The sequence below is a fragment of the Macaca mulatta genome, chromosome 1 (genome assembly GCF_049350105.2).
Source record: "Macaca mulatta isolate MMU2019108-1 chromosome 1, T2T-MMU8v2.0, whole genome shotgun sequence".
Classification (NCBI taxonomy): domain Eukaryota; kingdom Metazoa; phylum Chordata; class Mammalia; order Primates; family Cercopithecidae; genus Macaca; species Macaca mulatta.
In genome coordinates this window covers 114,921,146-114,942,784 of record NC_133406.1, presented here as the reverse complement: position 1 = coordinate 114,942,784, position 21,639 = coordinate 114,921,146, and the positions used below count along the sequence as shown (strand labels likewise).

General features: G+C 37.9%; 1 protein-coding gene across 1 annotated transcript; it reads right to left on the bottom strand.

Annotated features, from left to right (window-relative positions):
• Positions 1–1,334: 1,334 nt before the first annotated feature.
• Positions 1,335–6,237, bottom strand: TCHHL1 (trichohyalin like 1). The gene is made up of 3 exons (XM_015151130.3): positions 6,193–6,237; positions 5,185–5,342; positions 1,335–4,720 (listed from the first exon to the last, which is right to left on the bottom strand). The coding sequence occupies exons 2-3, from the start codon at positions 5,320–5,322 to the stop codon at positions 2,153–2,155; spliced, it is 2,706 nt and encodes a 901-aa protein (XP_015006616.1). The 5' UTR covers positions 5,323–5,342; positions 6,193–6,237; the 3' UTR covers positions 1,335–2,152.
• Between the last annotated feature and the right edge of the window lie 15,402 nt (positions 6,238–21,639).

The window sequence follows — 21,639 nt, the reverse complement described above, 5'->3', positions numbered from 1 at the left end:
TCAGCTAACTGTTATTCTTTCTGCCCACCATTCTATTAGGGCTGATTGCTAGAATACTAAGAGAATGTTTAAAAATTATTGCTATTAAGTTTTTAATTTTTTCAGTTAAGAAAATAAAATATGCTTATTGTACAGAAAATTTTGATTTCTTTTTCTGTTTTAGTAGAGATTAGATCTCACTATGTTGTCCAGGCTAGTCTCAAACTCCTGAGCTCAAGTGATCCTCCTGCCTTGGCTTCCCAAACTGCTGGGATTACTGCCCATTTATTTAATGCCCTCAGCAAACCATATAGGTAAATGTTTCTGCTTTTTGACTGTTCTTGTTTCTCTGAGTTGTGTATCCTTTCCTCTGACTGCCAGCACCATTGCCACTGGAGCTGTTTTGTCATTCACATTTTCTTCAATTCTAGTGAGGATTTCAAATGTTTATTGGCTATCTGTATAGCTTCTTTTGTGAATTTATTAATAAGGAAGTTTTTCATTTTTATGGACTCAGATACCTATTGCCACATTGCTTGCCAAAAGGGATGATGAGTTTATGCTCTAGTATGTATATATATATTTATACTAAAATTATATATAATTATATATAAATAAAAATTATATTTTATAAACTGAAAATATATAATTTTATAAACTAAAAAATTATGTATAGTTTTATAAACTAAAAAATTATATAGTTTCATAAACTAAAAAATATACATAGTTTTATAAACTAAAAAGTTATATATAGTATTATAAACTAAAAATTATGTATATAATTTTATAAACTAAAAATTATATATATAATTTTATAAGCTAAAAAATTATATATATAATTTTTTTCTTTAGTAAGTCTATGCTCTAGTACAGTGTATATGTGTATTTGTGTGTATATATACTAGAGCATAGACAAGCTAAAATAAAAAATATATATATTTTTCTTTTTTATGAATTGTCTCATGTCTCTTGCTCATTTAAAATAATATTATTTTCAGGTAGGGATATAATTCATGTTTGAGTGTAGAATGAAAAGAGCTGAAAATATTGGAGGGGGAGGGTATATACTTGGATTTTGGGCTCTGGAAAATGTGAAGGTTGAAGTGTAAGAATACTGAACCTAGAAGGCAGAATGCAATGGGAGATGGAGTATTGGACTGCTTTTCGGCTTCAGGAAACACTGTATGATAACAATTTTGTTCCTTTCTTGGGTTATGACTAAGCTGGAAGAGCATCATACTTTAATTATAGTATTTTGAAAAAACACAAATAAATAAGATTGTTTTTGTTTTTGATCAGTGTCTCCAAGGCAAGATGGAGAATGAAGGGGAAAAAAAATGAACCAACAAAAGAAATTGATCATCAGGTTGTTTAATTATCAATTTTAATTTAATGCCCTCATCAAACCATATAGGTAAACACTTAGTAGACTCACTGGATGGTTGGTTACAAGAGCTTCTTATAAAATCAAACATACTTTAGATTTGTGTTCTCTCTCATAATTATTCTGATTGTTTATTTGAGCCAAAAGCTATGATAAGTTTGCATAAGGAGTGGGATTTAATAAAAATTTGTTGGATGAGTAGTTGAATGAATGAATCCATGGTAATAGATTCAGCTGCACCTGAACATGAGCAAAGAATCATAAATTTACTTTAATCAAGTGCTACAAAATCATAAGTTATGGTGTTGTCTAAAATTATTTTGAAGGATAAAATTTTAGGATGAATTGAAATACTTCTAGGAAATGTCATGAAGCAGAGTAATCTGTATCTATGAATTAATATTTTATGATTATGAGATAGCATTGCAGAGTCTCATAATTTCCTACTGCTCCATTTTAAATTCAATGAATCAGTTGGAAAAACTGGGACCTGCTAAAGATATGGAAGGAATTTTTCTATTTTTAATGACAGGTACATTGAGGTAAATTGTCTCATGACAAAGTCCATTTTGACACTTGGAAGTAGCATCGTTTGGTAGGAGTTTTACTGACTGTATTTGTTCAGATGTTTCTTTAGTGGTGGCTCCCACTGCTGAATACTTTATTATTTGCTCTTGTAGAAATTTAGGAAGAAAATTTAAAATATTGTTAATCTGCATCTGAATGTGTACACATGAATAGTGAGGGTGATTGGGAGAGAAATTGGGTGCATGTTGAGATGATAATGATTCATTGCTTTGTGGTGCTTGCCTCCCTTTGTGGTACCAGCCTCTCTCTCTGAGGGTAATCCTGCTTATCTTCCAAGGCCTGGGGAGATGGTGCACCAGCAGGACTCTCATCAAATGGAAGTCCCCTGGTATATGGTTGTGATGCTTGGCTGTAGTTGAAAAAGACAGAAAAATCTGAGGTCTCACTGGTGAGGGATACACTACAAAGCTCTGGGCCTGATGCCTGGGCTATCTGAACTTGCTTTTGATGGTCCTCTTGGGTTATGTTTGTTTGCTGCAGTATCTTCTCCTGTAGGTACTGGTATAGTGGACTGGAATGGATGGCACCCCTCTCCACAGAACAGGGCTCTTGGTCTCTCTGCACCTGCTTTTCAAGACTTGGCCAGGGGACTGAAGAATTGTCCTCTTTCTTGGCTGGACTTTTTTGGTCACCACCTTCTCCTGCCAGCTCTTGGGGACTTTCATCTTCCTCCTCAGATGTTACAGTTTCCTTTGTTTCAAGTTGTATCTTGTGGGAGGCTGAATTGTCCTTATCCAGACTTTTTAACATAGTATTCTGGGCCTCTGTTGCTCTACCTTTCTCTTCTTTGCTACTTGGGCCTTGGACCTTTAATTCATTTCTGCTATCTTCCTTTCCAGGGAGCTGCATTAGGGAAAGCTGGTCAGTGAAGTCTTCATCCAGGGCACCTGTGATCTCTATTTCCAGGGACTTTCTGTTTTTATCTCCTGCTGTGGATTCCTGTGCTTCTGGGTGTCCACTGGGCTCCACAGCTGCACCTGGGCCTTTGGTCCCTGGGCCTTGATACTTGTGTTCTCCTCTGGAAGGCTGTTCCTGGTCGTCTGTGAGCTGTACATCCTCTCCTCTGACTGCCGGCACCACTGCCTCCTGAGCTCTGTTTTTCTCACCAGGTGTTCCCTGCCTCTGGGTATCTGGGTTATTATTGTGACCTCCTTGCACAGACCCTCCATGTGGGTCCCCTTGACTCTTGGAGTCCCCTTGCATAGACAGTTCACCTGTCTCTGAGCTGCTGTTATCTTCCCCTGAAGCCAGGCTACTGGGAGTTTCAGAAGACCCCTCATCATTCTGTGTGAATGGTGACTCAGAGTCCTCCCCCTGGTAACCATCCTCCTCCTCAACTGGTTTGTCATGAGTCTTGGTGGCCCTACTATTTTCTCCTGCAGACTGCTTCTCAAGTGGTGCTAAGTCTTGTGTGCTTTCTCTTGCCCCCAGTGTCCTTGCTGCTGCAGGTGCGTTTTTTCTGTTCACAAATGCTTCTGTTGTGCCTTCTTTTGTGTGTTCTGCCTCTCCTCCTGAGACTGCCGTTCCTTCAAGTTCAGGGTGAGTCTGATCTCCTCCTTCTGAGCTTAGATATTGTGTCTCAGAATCCTTTTTAGCATCTTTTGATTTTGATAATCCTTGGAATTCCTGATACTGCCCATCCTGTGTTTGGGTTTCCAGGACTAGTGGCTGAGTTTTTCTGTCACGTTCTTTCTGCCCTGCTGTTTCATGGGTCTCAGGGCCTCTCCTCTCTTTCCTTTCATCTCTCATGTCAGGTGTTTCTGAACCATTTCTGCTACCACCTTGGACTGGCAGGTCCTTTGTTTCACTTTCTTTTTCTTGGGTCTCAGATGTTCTGCCATAATCCTCAGGTTCACCCGAATTCGTTGTCTCAGCTGGTGTCTGGTCAGCATCCTTTCCTGGATCTTGAGTGTCAAATGTTCTACAGACATCCTCGGGATCAGTTGATTTCTGTGTCTGAGATAGTGTCCTGGCAGCAGCTTGTTCTGGCAGGTCAGCACGCTCTGAACTGGGTTCATCTTCTCCTTGCAGGGGTGGTTCTTGTGTATTAGAGTATTTCTCCTTTTCTGTTCTAACTTCCTGATCTTCAGATGGTCTTTGTGTTTCTTCTTCTGGTGGTGAATTTTGGGGTTCCAAGTTTCCTTCTTGTTCTCCAAAATGGTCTCTTATCTTGGAGACACTTTGCTCTCTGACTGGTTCGTCTCCCTCCTGGGAGATCTTCTTATCTTGTCCCTTCCTCTTTGTGGGACTACTGGTCTGTTTTGATCTTGCCATTGGCTTATTTGCCTTAAGTTGGCCTTCATTGTCTTCTGTTGTTTGTACATCTTGGGCCACTTCCTGAATCTGTTCATCTCCTTCCAGGTGTTGGTTCTTAGGGTCATTGTATTCAGATGCTTCTCCTGGAAAGTTGTGAGTCTTGGCTTCTCTCCATGGGTCCACTCTGTTGTTTCCAACTGCTCCACTTTCTTCAGGGATGAGCTGAGATAATGATGCCATTCCTGAAGGAAGCATCCTCTCTTCTTGAGTTGGGGAAGTTCCCGCTGTCCACTGACCATCTCCGGTGGTTGCCTGAAGATCCACATCATCTGGCTTCTCCTTCTCTGGTTTAGTCACCTGTCTTAGTTCTGAACTTAGTAACAATTGTATGTCAAGATAACAGAGGTTCAACAAGTTGAAGATTGCAAGAACAAATTCATCAAAACTGATGATGCCATTATTGTCAATATTCAGAAGATTCGAATTTTTTTCCACAGCATGAAGGACACATGGCTGCATGAAAAACACAGTGAGAAGTCAGCTTATCTGTATGCGGTCCAGTGTCCTATGAGTCTCCCAAGAATCCTGTTTTTCTGACCCCATTCCTCAGTAACTGGTTAACTTTCCCAGAATAGCAAGAATTTATTGATTCTGCATGCCATTTTTCATCAGAGGGCTATGCCCGGGAAAGAGCATTTACAACACTTGTGAGTTGCATTTTGATGCCTAATGGTTTGTGACTCCTTTCAGAAGTCGGCTTTGCAGAAGCAATAATCCCAGTAATGAAAACCTCTTTTTTCTCTAAGCAATTGAACAGAGTAGGGAATTGAGACTGAAAATAGTTGTTCAAGAGACAGTGAGTGCTGAGAACTGTTAGCTAGATGTAAAATGGTTGGGGATCGCATATGCTTATCTTGCTTGGATTATAAAGAAAGGGTGAGTGGGAAAGAATTTCCACAGCTCTGTGAGCAGCTCACCTGAAAAAAGTCCCCAAACTCGCCCTGGAGGAGTTGTTTCAGCTCTCTGCCAGTCAGTGTGGCCCCGTTACTGTCCTCACTGGCATATTTGTGGAATGTCTCAATTACACAGAGGACATCTCTCAGGAGCCGAGGCATCTTTACAAACTCAGGAGAGGCTGTGAGAAAGAATAAACAAAGCTAATTTTCCAGGATGGGTCCTTCAGGGAGGAGATACCAAAATCATCCTTTTTGTTCCTCCCCCATCTCCACTGCAACCCCTGCTCTATTCTGTATCTTAAAATATTATATCTGAACTCCAGGGGTGATTTAGTTTTGTACCAGACATTGTGGTGAGATCAGATCCAGCATAGGTAGGTATTATAAGAGACAATTCACCCCAACCTTCAGTAAACAGCAACATTCATGTGCTCAGAGAAAGCTTCATTGCAAAAGGAAGGTGATAAGGGAACTCAAGCATAAGGATTGAAATGCAGAAATGAAGCCAATAGAGTTGGACCCATTCTTCCAGCCTCATCCAAGAGTGTCTATCTGCTTTCCTCTCTCTTTGGCTCAGTCTAGCCTCCTCTGGTTAGGAGGGTATAACCTTTAAAGTTAGTAAAGTTTCTAGTGGAAAGAGAAGTCACACCAAGAAAATTAACCCCTATGTTTGCAGGTGGTAACAACATGCTTTAACCAAGAAGACATGATTCCATGTCCCAACCCCTTCATTTCCCATCCTTTAAATGCTTCTACATTTTCATTGCAATAGAGATCTGATCCTGTGCCTTGTTGAATAATATTCATGCCTATGATGTCCAAACAATTTATATTTTTTTTGAAAAAGAAAATGATCAAAGAAGTTCCATAAGCAAGGAATGCATTTAGGTGGCTGGCACTCCCAGTTTATTATTATTAATAAGGGTTGACATAGACTTAAAGTGTGTTTCCTCTGAAATCCTCTTGCAATCTCACATATAAGCAAAACAGCAGATGAAATCCCAAGTACGCTCAAGCAGATGGACTTACCTAGTTCACAAACAAGAGCAGGTAGAACGTGGGGCAGCGGGCTGTGATCTGACAGCAGTAGCTGGAACCTTTTATTGAGGTCCTAATTGCACAGTTAAGAAGGAGACACCCTCTGGGTCTGATGACCTGACATCACCACCAAATTCAGTCTCCCCTCCTCTGTTGTCAGTTGTCTTAATTTTATTTCCTTCTTTAGGCAGTTTCAATTAAATCTTAGCTTCAGATGCATCAAAAGAAAGGGGAAGGGATTTCTTGAATCATTAACTGACTTTTGCAGATTATAGTTTTGAAGGCTCTTCAAGGTAGTGTTGGCTTCCCTCCCCCATTTTTTAACCTAAGGACATAATTATATTTCTGTCTGACAAATCATAGTGCTGGCAGGGACCTCATAAGTCATCTGATTCCTCTGTCTGCCTGCAGGATGGCCTGTATTTGACCCAACCCTGAGAGAGGGGTGTCAATCATGTGTTTAAAAATAAAGGCCCCCATTTAGCCATGTGACAAAAGTGGAGACAACAGTTGATTCAGAGGTTTCAATGCTCTGCTCTCCTTGCCCAGAGGCAGAGTTAGAAAAAAAAAATCTCTTGCTTGATGTGCAAAACCTTGCTTACCTAAGATGTGCTATTTTAAAAATGTGATTGATATTTGCTTTTTAAAGACACTTTTACTATCCAAGGAACTTGGAACCAATAATCTACATTACTGTGTTCTCCCTGTAAAGGGGAAAGGGAGATGTTGAAATCATCAAGCTGAGAACAGAAGTAAGTCTGAGATGCTGAACTGGCAAACATTTTGTCTCCTAATCTGCATCCTTCTTGGTAGAGAATATTTAATAAAAATAAGAATTAGATTCAATGGTTTTCTTAAATATTTTTTAAAAATAGAGTATGTTTTAAAACACCCTTGCCTCCCTGTCAGGGATGAAAGAAATAGACAGATCAATGCAAACAAATATAAAAGACACAGACCAAGTTAAAGATGGGGTGGGAATGGGGGTAATTATATGAGAAAGCTGAAGCTAAGGGAAGCATTACTATTGAGCAAAAACCTTATTCTGAATTTCCTGATTATCAAGGAACATACAAGGGAACTAAATTTTGGAGAAAAACATCCATACTGATAATTTACACCTATAAACAATTTCTCAGCATCCCACCAAAGGGAGAAGACTTCGGGGAATTGGAATTGGCATGTGAAGGTCATCTTAGTTCTGATTGGTTAATATCCCCTGAGTACCAACTATTTCTCAACACTATGCCAGGAACTGAAGTGTTTAGAGTTGAGTAAGTTATATCTTCCTGCCCTGGAGCTCATGGGCCAGTCTCATGAAGAACTGGGTATATTCAAGGCTGGATTGGAAAGAAACACTTATGGGAGACATAATAACTGTCTTCAAACACTTGAAGGATTTTTATGGGTGTGGAAGAGAAAAGAATTAATGTTTATTGAACACTTATGACATGTCAGGAGCTTTACATGGGCTATCTTAATCCTCACAACCCTTTTAGGTAGTTATTATCCTCTTTTAACAGATAAGAAAGTTAAGGCTTTTAGCTGTTAAGCAGTTTACCTACGGACGTGTACCTTTACTAGGTAATGGCAGATCCAGGATTCAGAAATGAAATGTCTCAAGAAAGTATGTCTCGGAACCCATAGTTTTTTTCATTACCTTGAGTTTCTTATTTGTGTAATGCCAGGTAATACAGCTGGAATCAATGCTTAAAACTTTCTGAAAAGCAGACTCTATCTCTTAAGAACTTTCTAGGGAGCAGAGTTGTCTGACAATGACTTGGGCCACTACTAGAGCAATAAAGTGTTCCTACAGAGGCTGAATCATGATCTGTTGGCTAGGTTTTGGGAGAAGTCTTGCCATGGGAAGACGTAAGACAGGAGTGGCTTACTGTGAAGGGTATAGAGCTCTTTCAATTTTAAATGTCTATGGTTTTATGTTATAGTTTCTATTTAGGAAGTTAGAGTTGGATCTTGCCTTGCCTCTAAACAGTGGCTCTGTAACTGTTTTATAGGCATTCCTGCTTTTTTAGTCCTTACTCAAGACCATTTAATTAATACCCATACTCTGGGTGCATGGTAACTAAGAGGGATGGCCACAGGAGGAAAGAGATTGCTTTCTGTCCAGTGCTTAAAAAAAAGTATTTGGATTGCTGTACAAAAAGCCACAAACAACTCAACAATTACCAAAGAGAAGATCTTGTTTGCCCTTTCTTCTCCTTCAAAACAGATCCCTCTAACAGCCCTGTCTAATTTTATATGGGGATAGTATAGAAAGGAAGTGGCGAGGCGGGATCAGAGGCTGAGGGAGAAGAACACAACAAAAATATGTTGATTAATATAGAACTATCTTTAAGAGCCAATTATTCTTCAAAGGTCACAACTGAAGTCTTGAATGAGGGCTTTAGATAAAACCTATGATGGCTACTTTGAAAAGAAATGGCTAATAAAACAATTTTTAATGATTATAATACTGGAAAATTTGGCAAGCAAAAAAAGAGGGCTGCAGCTTATACTTATATTTTCATTATCTTTTTTACTTATAGAAGTAACAGAAGTTTGTTCAAGATGATGATGAACTAAAAAATGTATATTCTAAAGTCCCTAAATCTTCTAAAAGGATCAATATACAAAAAGAAAAAAATAAACCGAAATTATGAACAGAAATAAAGGAGAATCATAACTGAGTAAGAGATTTCAATAAATTTATGGAAAATGGAAAGTGGATGGTAGAATGTTCATGACTGAAATAAGTGGAGAAAGCCTCATCCCAGAATGTATTATGAGGGCATGGCAGAGGTGAAGGCAAATCTGAACCTGGAAAAGCACTGGACTCAGAATTAGCAGGTATGATGGAAGTATGAATGAGAAGTGGGGCTGTAAACAGGCACAGTAGTTGAAGGTTTGTATAAGGGATTCTGTCTTAGTGGTCATTCCCATCTCCCTCTTCCACTTTATAGTGTAGAGCATAGATATATGGGCATCTACTTTCTAATCTCTCTAGCAAAATTCCACATGACTCTTTCCTAAAGAAATTGGACAAACTTCTTACAAATACTAAATGTAAGTTCCTTGAGGGCAGGACTCTCTGTGCTTTATTTTCCACTTTATCTTCAGAAGTTAGGAGAGTACCTGGACTGTGGTAGGTGCTCTGTCAGTATTTGTTGACCAACTAATAGACTGTCTGAAAGACATCTAGTATTAATATTGTTGCTACAGGAAAACCTGCTTTATGATAACATTTAGAGGTAGGGGAAGTTTGCAGCCTGATAGCCACTTACTTGCAAATTGAAAGACTTTTTCCCCAAACCTGCCACAAAATTCCCACTAAGTGTAAAAATGGTCCTATTTATGCAAATCAGGAAAAACCAGATCTTTTTATTGATATAAATGGGCAACTAAGACTATTTAAGCATATGAATAAGTCAACAGCTGGAAAGAGAAAGAACAATATTATGCTTAAGAAAACTGACCCTAGAGGAAATAGAAGTAATTCAGATAACAAAAGAAAAATTAAAAAACTCTAATTAATATTTTTAATTCTTTGAGGAGCTTCCATACTGTTTTCCACAATGATGGTACCACTTTACATTTTTACCAACGTGTATGAGGGTTCCCTTTTCTTCATGCCCTTGCCAAAACTTGTTGTCTTTTGTCTTTTTGATACTAGCCATTTAAAAAGGTGTGAGGTGATATCTTATTGTGGTTTTAATTTGCAATTATCTGATTAGTGATGTTGAGCATTTTTTTCAAATAACCTGTTAGCTATTTGTATATCTTCTTTTGAGAAATGTCTATTCAGGTCCTTTGCCCATTTTTAAATTGGATTGTTTACTTGCTATTGAGTTATTTGAGTTCCTTATATATTTTGTATATTAACCCCTAGCATTCTACTTCTGGCTATATATCCTAAGGAAATGTAATAAGTATGTCAAAGAGATATCCACACTCCCATGTTCGCTGTGGCACACTATTCACAATAGCCAAGATATGGACTCAACCTAAGTGTCCATCAGTGCATGAATAGATAAAGAAAATGTGAGATATATATATATATATATATATATATATATATATATATATACACACACACACACACACACAATAGAATAACTATTCAGCCTTTAAAAGGAAGGAAATACTGTCATTTATGACAATACTGATGAACTTAAAGGACATTATGCCTGGTGAAATAACCTAGGCACAGAAAGATAAATACTGCATATCTCATAAGTTGAACTCATAGATGCAGAGAGTAAAATGGTGGTGACCAGGGACTGTGTGGAAAGGGCAAATAAGGAGATGTTGGCCAAAAGATACAAAGTTTCTGTTAGACAGGAGAATTATGTCTGGAGATCTATTTTACAGTATGATGACTATAGTTAATAATAATGTATTGTATACTTGAATATTGCATAGAGAGTAGATTTTAAATGAGATAAGCATGTGAGGTGATGGATGTGTTAATTAGCTTGATTTAATCATTTCACAATCTATACATGTATCAAAACAAAAACATTACACTGTACATCATAAATATATGCAACTTTTCTTATTATTTTCATTTAAACAGTTCTTTTCTTCTTTGTAAAACATTTGTACAGATTTATGGGGTACATGTGAAATTTTGTTACATGCATATAACAAAATTCATATAGTGATCAAGTTAGGGTATTTAGGGTGTCCATCATCCAAGTACAATACTTTTTTGTACAACTTTGGTTTATCAATTTAAAAACAAATAAAAACAATTCTAATTAATGTATTCCAAAGAGTTTAAAATGAGACAAGACCAAAAGGCAAAAGAGGCAACTGGAGAACAAAAAAAATTTTTAGATTCAAAGTAACTTCTACAATAAAAAAAAACAAAGTTGACAAAATCTTTTGCAATAGTGTTATCCAATAGAACTTTATATATTTGCACTTTCCAGTATGGTAGCCACTAGCTATATATGGCTACGAAGCACTTGAAATGATACTAGTGTGACTGAGGAACTAAATTTTTAATATTAGTTAATATTTATTAATTAAAAGTTAAATATAAGCAGCCACATGTGGCTAGTGACTACCTTATTGGACAATACAGTTTAGAATGTACAACAAAAAGAGAAAGAAATGTAAGAGGTGGGAGAAAAGAAGAAACATATATAATTAACTTAAGAGATCCCACTTTCAAGTAATAAGAAACTTGGAAAGATAAAATGGGAAAAAAAAAAGGAAATACATTTATCAAAGAATTGGTGAATATTTCTTAGAGACTCCACAAGATTTTCACTAGATTTATCCTTGGACATTTTAGAACACCAAGGATGAGGAAAAGAATGGTCAATTATCTTGCTCATGGCTATAAAGTTAGCAAGTGGTAAACCCAGTTTTTGCTCTCAGGCTTCTTACTTTTATGCCTATGTGCTCAATATCACAATATAGATATTTATTGGTTACCTAGTGTATTAGTCTGTTTTCATACTGCTATAAAGAAATACCTAAGACTGGGTAATTTATGAAAAAAAAAGAGGTTTAATGGACTACAGTTTCACATGGCTAGGGAGGCCTCACAATCATGGCGGAAGGCAAAGGAGGATCTAAGGCACATTTTACATGGAGGCAGGAAAAGCATATGTGCAGGGCAACTGCCATTTACAAAAGTGTCACATATCATGAGACTTATTCACTATCATGAGAACAGCATAGGAAAATCCACTCCCATGATTCAATTACCTCTCACCAGGTCCCTCCCACAATACATGGAGATTATGAGAGCTACAATTCAAGATGAGATTTGGGTGGGGACACAGCCAAACCATATCACCAGGTATTAGCATCTATCCATGGAAAAAATATGGCATATTTGCTTGTATTAGAAATGTAAAAATGTAAGTGATACTGTCAAAAATTGTTGGAAAAAGCAAAATAAGTATATTATTTAGAATTAGATAAGTAACAAAATTGAAAAAATAAAAACATCAAACATTGAGATAAAGAGAAGCAAGGTAGTGTATAAGTGATTTAAATCCTTGCCTGCCATACTGGAGATATCATTTAAAATTGGTAATTTTTACTCTTAGAGGTTGCTGCCAGAAGAATAAACACAAAACATTGAAAGAGAACTTTTCCTCTGGGGAATGGGACTGGGGTTGAAGAAATGTGAAGCAGGACACTTATTTATTTATTCATTTTTATGGTAAGCTTTTCTATACCATTTGATATGTTATCATTTATATTCTGAATTAGTTTAATATAATAATTTTTTGATTTTATGAATACCTATTACATAATATACAGAGAAGAAATTAACATTTATCAACTATTCTTACTTAATAATCATTTTATGTGTGCAAACCTTATCTTCCCAAATGCATTTTAAATACCTGGAGGGAGAGACTGAATTATAGATTATTTGTGATAATTAGCTTTTCTACAAGAAATATAATGAGGAAAAAAGCCACTTGAGTTAGAATTAGACAATCTCAGTTCAAAACCCACCTCTACCACTTATCATCCATATATCACCAGTGTTTACATTTTGTATGTATATATTTTTCTCATTTTCTCTCAAATTGCTACTATAAAACTGAAATCATCCTGTTCATACCAGTTTGTAATTTTCTTTGTTTTATAAGATGAACAGATTTTTAGTACATTAAGTATCCTTTTACATGTTTTGATATGTACATAGCAGTTCATTCCATGAATATACTACAGAATATGTCACCATCCTTTTTTTGATATCTTGTTTCCAGTTTTTCACTATTATGAGTCATGGTATGATGAATATCTTGTAGTTAAATCTTTGTGCACATTGTAATCAAACTTTTAAAGAACCATAGTCTCCTCCAAATTATCCCTTCTTAAAAGGCCCTTTTTAACAAGCACAGTTTTGAAAATGAAATGGTTGATGTTTGTTCTAGCTACCATATCATTTTATGTTTAAGCAGAAAAGATGTTTTCATGAGTTGTGCAAACACTTAATAGCATATTGAGGCCCTTGTATAATCAACATGTACAGTGTATTTACGTCCATATTACAGGAATTCTTTCAATGGCTGTTAGGTGACCAAGAGATAACTGTTGAATAAACAAATGAGGAAGTCCTTATGGATCTACCTCTGAACTTCAGTGATTAATCTTAAACAAGTTTCTAAACTATTCTGAGTTTGATTTCCTTATTCAGAAATGGGGAAGGGGGATAACATTGTCCAGAATTCCAGAACTGTAATGTTAATTACATGAAGTAACATATGTAAAACATTTAGCAAAAATGTTTGGTTTATAGTGCATTCTGCTGAATTAACAACCATGGGAAGGCTGGGACTATGTGTATCTTGATCACAGTTATATCACCAGCCCATATTAAGTCCTCAATAAATATTTGTTTAGTGAAAGAAGATTGAGAGAAATGTACTAAAATGAAAGATACCAGAATTAAAAGAACTAGACTTATTCCTATCTCTAGTTCTATAAATTTGAGTCTTTACTTCTGTAGATTTAGTATCCTCATGAAAACTGAAGTGGATGGGCTAGATAATAGTAATCTCATTTATTGACTACTTACCTTATATTTTGCATACATTATTTCTACTCTTCATAATCCTGATAATTATGGATTATTATAAGGAAATTGAAGCTTAAAGATACTGTGTAAACTGACTGGGTTTTCATGACTCTAACAACTGAATTCTTTCTTTTATACAATGTTACCTCCCTGTTAATAACCAGAAGCCTTGCTTAGTCAGCCCAGGCTGCTATAACAAAGTACCAAAGACTGGGTGGCTTACAAATAACAGAAATTTATTTCTCACAGTTCTGGCAACTGGAAATCTGAGATCAGGGTGCAAGCATGGTTAAATTCTGGTTCATAGATGTCCACCTATGAACTGATATGCTTCCTGGTTCACAGATGACCACTTCTCCCTGTATCCTCACATGGTAGAAGAGCTCTCTGGGATCCCTATTATGACTGCATAAGTTCTATTTATGAGGGCTCCACACTCATAACTTAATCACCCCCCAAAGGCCACATCTCCTAATACTTTCACACTGGGGGTTAGGGATGAGTTTTGAAGGGATATAAGCATTCAGTTAATAACAAGTTCCCTGCAAGCTCTAAAAGCTCATGAATCTGTTCTACTCTACACTGGCTACAGATATATTTAGTGGGCCAATCAGTATTTTAAACTTCTAGAAAAAATGGTAGGGAAAAATATTGGTCTAACTATTTTGTAAAGAAGTATTATTTTGTTACATGTTACCCTGGAACTTATCATTACTTGGAATCACCTCCACCTCTGTAATAATAAGTTTATAATGCCAGTCTGTCTGTTAGATTTCTTGTTTTGGTCGTTTATTGCTTTTCTCATTTCATTTGTTTCACTGTACTTTCTTGAAGTTCACCAAGCTTCCTTAAAAATTATTCTGAATTCTTTGTCAGGCAGTTCATACATCTTCATTTCTTTAGGATCAGTGACTGGGGCTTTATTTTGTCCCTTTGGTGATATCATGTTTCCTTGAATGTTCTTGATCCTTATGTCTATGTGGTGGTCTATGCATTTGAAGAAGTGAGTACATATTCTAGTCTTTGGAGACTGGCTTTGTCTGGGAAAGCCTTTCACTGTCAGCTGTCCAGAGATGCTGAGCAGACCGTCTAGCGACTGGAATAATACCTTTGGTTTTCACAATTGTTTTCCACTGCCTCCTCTCCTTAAAGCTCTCCCATTCGCTGTTTCTCAATACATTGCATTTTCTGTCTCTTTGGAACCCACAGTCCACACATTTATCTTGTTAGCAGGAGGAAATTTTGTGAGCAGATCACTATTGGGCTTGAACTGCAGTATTGGCTCTTCCCTCAGTCTTTGCCAGCCTACCCTGTAGATTTTGGACTTGCCAACCTTTGTTGTTGGTTGAACAAATTCCTTAAAATACAGCTCTTTTTATATATGCACACTCTTTATATAAAATAGATTCTGTTTCTCTAGAGAACCCTGACTGATACAGATTTCATGGTCCATTACTTCAACAAACCCATTTCTTGCTGGTATCCTCAGTTCCCGTTCCCTGTTTATCTTTCAGTCACACTTGCCAGGAAAAATCTCAGCCCTGGTTGGGTCCCAATTTGTTTTCTGCATCTTAGCGACTGAGCATGGCTGGAGAAAAGTCCCACAGCTGAATACATTGGTGCCATGACAAATTCATAATTTCTAACTTCAAATGGAAACTCAGCACTTTTTGGTGATCATACAGCTTCTATGGTTAGTTTTCTGTGTTCTACAACAGTTATTTTAAACTACCTCTACTCTCTTCAATTATTTGACTCCTTCCTATTCCTTCTCACTTTTAAAAGGTGGTCTTGTCTCTTTTAGAAAGAAAATAAAAATCATACCATGGAATACTACTCAGCCATAAAGAAGAATGAAATAATGTCTTTTGCAGCAACTTGGATGGAACTAGAGGACATTATTCTGGGTGAGTTAACTCAGGATTTGAAAACCAAATGCCACGTGTTCCCACTCATGAGTGGGAGCTAATCTATGGGTACACAAAAGCATACAGAGTAGTATAATGGACACTGGAAACTCAGAAGTGGGGAGGAAGTAAGGAGGGTTGGGAATGAAAAACTACCTGCTGGGTATAACATATACTACTCAGGTGGCTGGTGCATTAAAATCCTAGACTTTACCACCATATAATTCATCCCTGTAACAAAAAACCACTTGTATCCCTAAAGCTATTGACATAAAAAATTAACAAAAGAGGCCGGGCGTGGTGGCTCACGCCTGCAATCCTAGCACTTTGGGAGGCTGAGGCGGGTAGATCACGAGGTCAGGAGATTGAGATCATCCTGGCTAACACGGTGAAACCCCGTCTCTACTTAAAATACAAAAAATTAGCCAGGCTTAGTGGCGGGTGCCTGTAGTCCCAGCTACTCGGGAGGCTGAGGAAGGGGAATGGCGTGAACCCGGGAGTCGGAGCTTGCAGTGACCTGAGACTGACCCATTGCACTCCAGCCTGGGTGACAGAGCAAGACTCCGTCTCAAAAATAAAAATAAAAAATTAACAAAAGAAAAGAAAAATCAACAAATAAAAATTCCTAAACTTTCATGGAATCACAAACTTGCTGACATTTATTTGTATTCATGTTTTATTTCTGTTACATCAGAAAAGTGTTCATCTAAGTGTAATCGGTCTCCCTGGATGCTATCTTCTCCTGCCTTCTCAAGAAACTTGCTATGTTGATCATTCCCTCACTTTTCTATACTTCAGTCTCTCTTTATTGGTTCTTTCCCGTTAACATTTACACACACTCAAATCTCGCTCATTTTGCTAAATCCTGCCTTGTGCACACAACCCCACTTGATATTTCTCCTCCCCTTCATAGTTAGTATTCTCTCTCTTTTTTTTTTTGAGATGGAGTCTCTCTCTGTTACCCAGGCTGGAGTGCATTGGCATGTTCTTGGCTCACTGCAACCTCTGCCTCCTGGGTTCAAGTGATTCTCCTACCTCAGCCTCCCAAGTAGCTGGGATTACAGGCACCTGCCACCATGCCCAGCTAATTATTTTTTTGGTATTTTTGGCAAAGATGGGGTTTTACCATGTTGGCCAGGCTAGTCTCAAACTGCTGACATTCTTCTTAGCAGGAGGAAATTGTTGTTGTCAGGTGGCATCCTTGTTGTCAGGTGATCTGCCTGCCTCGGCCTCCCAAAGTGCTGAGATTACAGGTGTGAGCCATCATGCCCGGCCATAGTTAGTTTTCTTGAAACATTTATCTCTTATGCTTCTACTTATTTTCCTTGTATTCCTCAACCCATTCCATTGACCATCACTGACCACCATGTTACCAAATCATCAGGTGCTTTTCAGCACTTATCTTACTGGGATTCTCAGAAATACTTGATGATAATTACCTCCTCTTTCTTGCAGCATGTTCTTTCCTAGCTTTTGTGACACCATATATACCTGGTTTTCCATCTACCTCTCTGACTGCTTCTTTCAATTTTCCTTTTAGTTAGGGTTTTTTGTTTTTTTGTTTTTTTTTTGTTTTTTTTTGTTTTTAACTTTTGCCATTTTAAAAAATGTTGCTGTTCCTCAGGGTCTGTCCTGGACTAGTTCTCCATGTTTTTTTTTTTTTTTTTTTTGATATGGAGTCTCTTTCTATCGCCGAGGCTTGAGTGTAGTGGTGTGATCTCAGCTCACTGCAACCTCCGCCTCCTGAGTTCAATCGATTCTCCTGCCTCAGCCTCCCCAGTAGCCAGGACTACAGGCACATGCCACCAGGCCTGGCTAATTTTTTTTTTTGTATTTTTTGCAGAGACGGGGTTTTGCCATGTTGGCCAGGCTGGTCTCGAACCCCTGACCTCAGGTGATCTGCCCACCTCGGCCTCCCAAAGTGCTGGGATTACAGGCATGAGCCACTGCGCCTGGCCAGTTCTCCATCTTTTTCTTCCCATATGTCCTGAATAATCTCATCTACTCTATGACTTTGATTACTATTGATATGTTGATATTTTCCGTTTACACATAAAATCCAAACCTATCACCTGAATTCCAGACCCACGAAACCAATTGCCAAAAACATATCAGTTTTTGAAGCCTCAGAGGCACCTCCAACTCAATGTAGGTAAAACTGAACTCGTCATCTCCCTACACCACAGTGAGCCTCCTTTGTGCTTTCATCTCAGCAATGACACCACTATCCACTCAGTTTCCACAACTATAAATCTAATATCATCTTTTATCTCCTTCTCTCCACCATCCCTTCAATATATTACCAACTCCTATTGATTTTAATTCTTGAATATATTCACTGCTCTCTCCCCCCCACCCCATTATCTACCTGGGTCATCATTGTCTCTTATGGAACTACTGTAATAGCCTTCTAATGTTTTCTTTGTTTCCGTTGTGACCTTCTCCAACCCATTCTCCACACTGCAGCCTGAGTGATCCTCATAAACTGTCAATCTGGTTAATCACTTTGCTGCTTAAAATGATAATGATTTTTTGTTGCCCTCAAGATAAACTTAATATGGTTTGCAAGGCCCTCATAAACCTTCTAACTTCATGTTTTCCATTTATCGCTTGGTATTCTAGGTTCTAGTCAGATTAATGCTGACTTCCTTGAACCCAATGTGCTTTCTCTTGCATTCGGACTTAATTTCACTCTTTATTTTCCTATTCACCAGGCTAACTTCCTCCCTATCCTCAGGTTTCAGCTTTAATACCAGTTACTCTGGGCTTCTCTGACCATTGTGTTCGTAGCAAGATGGTGTGAAATTCGTCTCACCAGCCTACTTCTACTCATCTCCTCTTTACATATGGTCAGGGATGAAACCTGGGGATTGACTTGGTCATGGTCCACATATTAGAGCTAATGTGGCCAGATGCAGTGTCTCATGCCTGTAATCCCAACACTTTGGGAGGCCGAGGTGGGCATATCACTTGAGGCCAGGAGTTTGAGACCAGCTTGGCTAACATGGCAAAATCTGTCCCTACTAAAAATAAAAAAATTAGCCAGGTGTAATCCCAGCTACTTGGGAAGCTGAGGCACAAGAATCTGTTGAAACTGGAAGGCGGAGGTTGCAGTGAGCTGAGATCATGCCACTGCGCTCCAGCCTGGGCAACAAAGTGAGATCCTGTAAAAAAAAAAAAAAAAAGAAAAAAAAAGCGAATGTGAAGACATTTTGTATGGTGCTCCAGGGAAAAAGGGAGGCAAAGGTACTCTTAGCATAAGATCAAGGTTATTATTTCATAAGAAATAGGGTCAAAGTAATGTTAATAGGAGGAATAAAATGGACGCATATATACCAGAAAAGGAGGCTTTCAAAAGGAAAATAATCCTCATAGTAATGAATTGCATTTGAACTCAAGTGCATGAGAAAACCAGCCACAACCTGGAGTTAAAGTCTCACTTCTCTTTCGCACTGCACCCACACCCCAACAATACATGGGACAATAACTCATCTTTCCCTCCACCTATGCCTGCATTCTCATCCCACTAAAGGGCACTGACAGATGCTAAGACCAGCGTTCACTTCAATTCTTAGGTAGAACTTAAAATAGATGGAGAAGAAATAATGCCTCAGTAATGCCCAAGGTTGAGGAATTTTCAAGATACAAGAAAGGACTTAGGGCTTCAATATTCAGAAGGGAGGGATGCATATTTCACAGATAGGCAATAGAGACCCTCAACAGAAAAGAGCTATAAAGTATATATTATTTCACTCATTTAACATGTATCTATTGAGTGTCTGTATTGTACATTTAATTCTTGTGAGTCCTTGAGTCGTATTTTAGCCTGAAGTTAAGAAAGTTTCGGCCGGGCGTGGTGGCTCATGCTTGTAATCCCAGCACATTGGGAGGCCGAGGTGGGCAGATCACCTGAGGTCAGGAGTTTGAAACCATCCTGACCAATATGATGAAACCCCATCTCTATTAAAAATACAAAAATTAGCTGGGTGTGGTGGGTGCCTGTAATCTCAGCTACTCGAGAGGCTGAGACAGGAGAATCACTTGAACCTGGGAGGCGGAGGTTACAGTGAACCGAGATCGTGCCATTGCACTCCAGCCTGGGCAATAAGAGCAAAACTCCGTCTAGTAACACCAACTGTTCCCCAAAAACCTATTGAAATAAAAAAAGTATAAAGTGAACTAAGGCAAAATATTTTAACCATTCAATGAGTAGTGAAGATAATAGATGTTTGTCTTAGAATCTCAATGAAGAGAAAGATCATTGTGTGTCAGGGTGACTAGGGAAATATTTTAGGGAGGAGGCAGGACTCAGCCTAGGTCTTATAAACTGCATAGAAATTGTTCAGATAGCCAGGAAGGAGAGAAGCATTCCAAATAGATAAAAGTATGCCAATATGTCTTTGAAGTAAAGACAATCATAAGGCATCATAATGACAGCAAATAGACTAGTCTGGTTTGAACGCATGCTTGACTGCAGAAATTATCATGGGAGCCACAGTTTAGAAGGAGGATTGACACTAAATTGTGGAGAGCCTTAAATTCCAAACTGAAAATCTCGGATTTCATCTTGCAGAAATTGCCACACAATTTTATTTTATTTTTTAAAGAAGAGTGGTGACAAATCAGATTTTTAAAATCTTTTGTTATTTGAATTCTTGTTACGGATGTTTTAAGCGTTCAGAAAATAATAACCTGCTCAAAAATCTATCTTTTGGGTTAGTTTCAGATTATTGCATGTGACTGTCAGCTGTTTACTAACAAGGGAAAAGTGCTTATTACATATTGCATAGATTATAATCTTTGACAGAGTATACTTGCTGAGAAAACTTATAATTACCATGACAATGCAAATATTAGCAATGTGCAATTAGTGCAGAAGATGGAGCAGAGATGGGTACTTACAGTACTTAACTACTGACTACTGAATTTTAGTTTGAGTGGGACCAAATTCTAGAACTCAGTTTAGTTTTCTCTTCAGAAAAGGAAGAGAATAATTAAATGTATATGTCAAGTTCATAAATAGAGGGACAATAATCTTTGGTAGTATCAGGGTCAGAGAAAATGGGGTACGTTTAGGGTGTTTTCCCTCAGTGAATAAATGTGGGATGATAGGAGGGGGCTCTGGGAAGGAGTTTGGGAGACAAATGGAGGGAAGTTCATAGGTGATTGGGCAGAAAGGGAAGATCTTTGAAGCCGGAACTAGGCTCTGATAATCACTTTCATCAGTCAATTTCTCCCCCTCCCCCCTTTTTTTGTGTGTGTGTTAGCTAAAGGTAGAAGTTGATGTTAGGCATTATTTGAGTTTCTTTGAGAGTTCCCATTTAACAAGCTGAATGTTGGTATTAAAATAATTTTATTTTCAGTCCTGAGAATAACCTCAGTGATAGCTATTCCAGCCTCATAGTTTTAAACACAAAATAACGAAGACCCAGAAACCTTAAGTGTCTTGGACAAAGACATACAGATAGTAAAGTGAAGAAACAAGCCACTGTATGTATATTGCCTGGAACAATGCCTGGCACATAGCAGGAGCTCACTAAACACTTATTGAGTGAATAAATGAATAAACCCAAGGCTTTTGATTCCTTGTAGCATCCTTTCTACTCTACCATATAAATTATGGCAGATTTAATGGGAAAATGATTTATATTTGAGCAATCAGAACCTGCTTGCACAATGTCAAATGATAATGACCATCATGATACAGATAGGCTTACCTAGCAACATAATGCCACCTTGCTGATACATATTGTATTAGTTTGTTAGGGCTGTTATACCAAGGTATCATAGACTAGGTGGATTGAACAGAAATTTATTTTCTTACAGTTCTGGGATCTAGAAGTCCAAGATCAAGATGTTGCCTGAGCTGGTTTCTTCAGAGGGCCATGAGGGAAGGATCTGTTCTAGGATTATCTCCTTAGCTTGTTGATGGCCATCTTCTCCCTGTATCTTCACATCATCTTCCCTCTGTCCATGTTT

Coding starts and splice junctions, on each gene's coding strand:
- TCHHL1 (XM_015151130.3), bottom strand. CDS start 5,322: ATGCCTCGGCTCCTGAGAGATGTCCTCTGTGTAATTGAGACATTCCAC. Junction 4,721..5,184: donor AGTTTGGGGACTTTTTTCAG/GTGAGCTGCTCA, acceptor TTTTTCATGCAG/CCATGTGTCCTTCATGCTGT.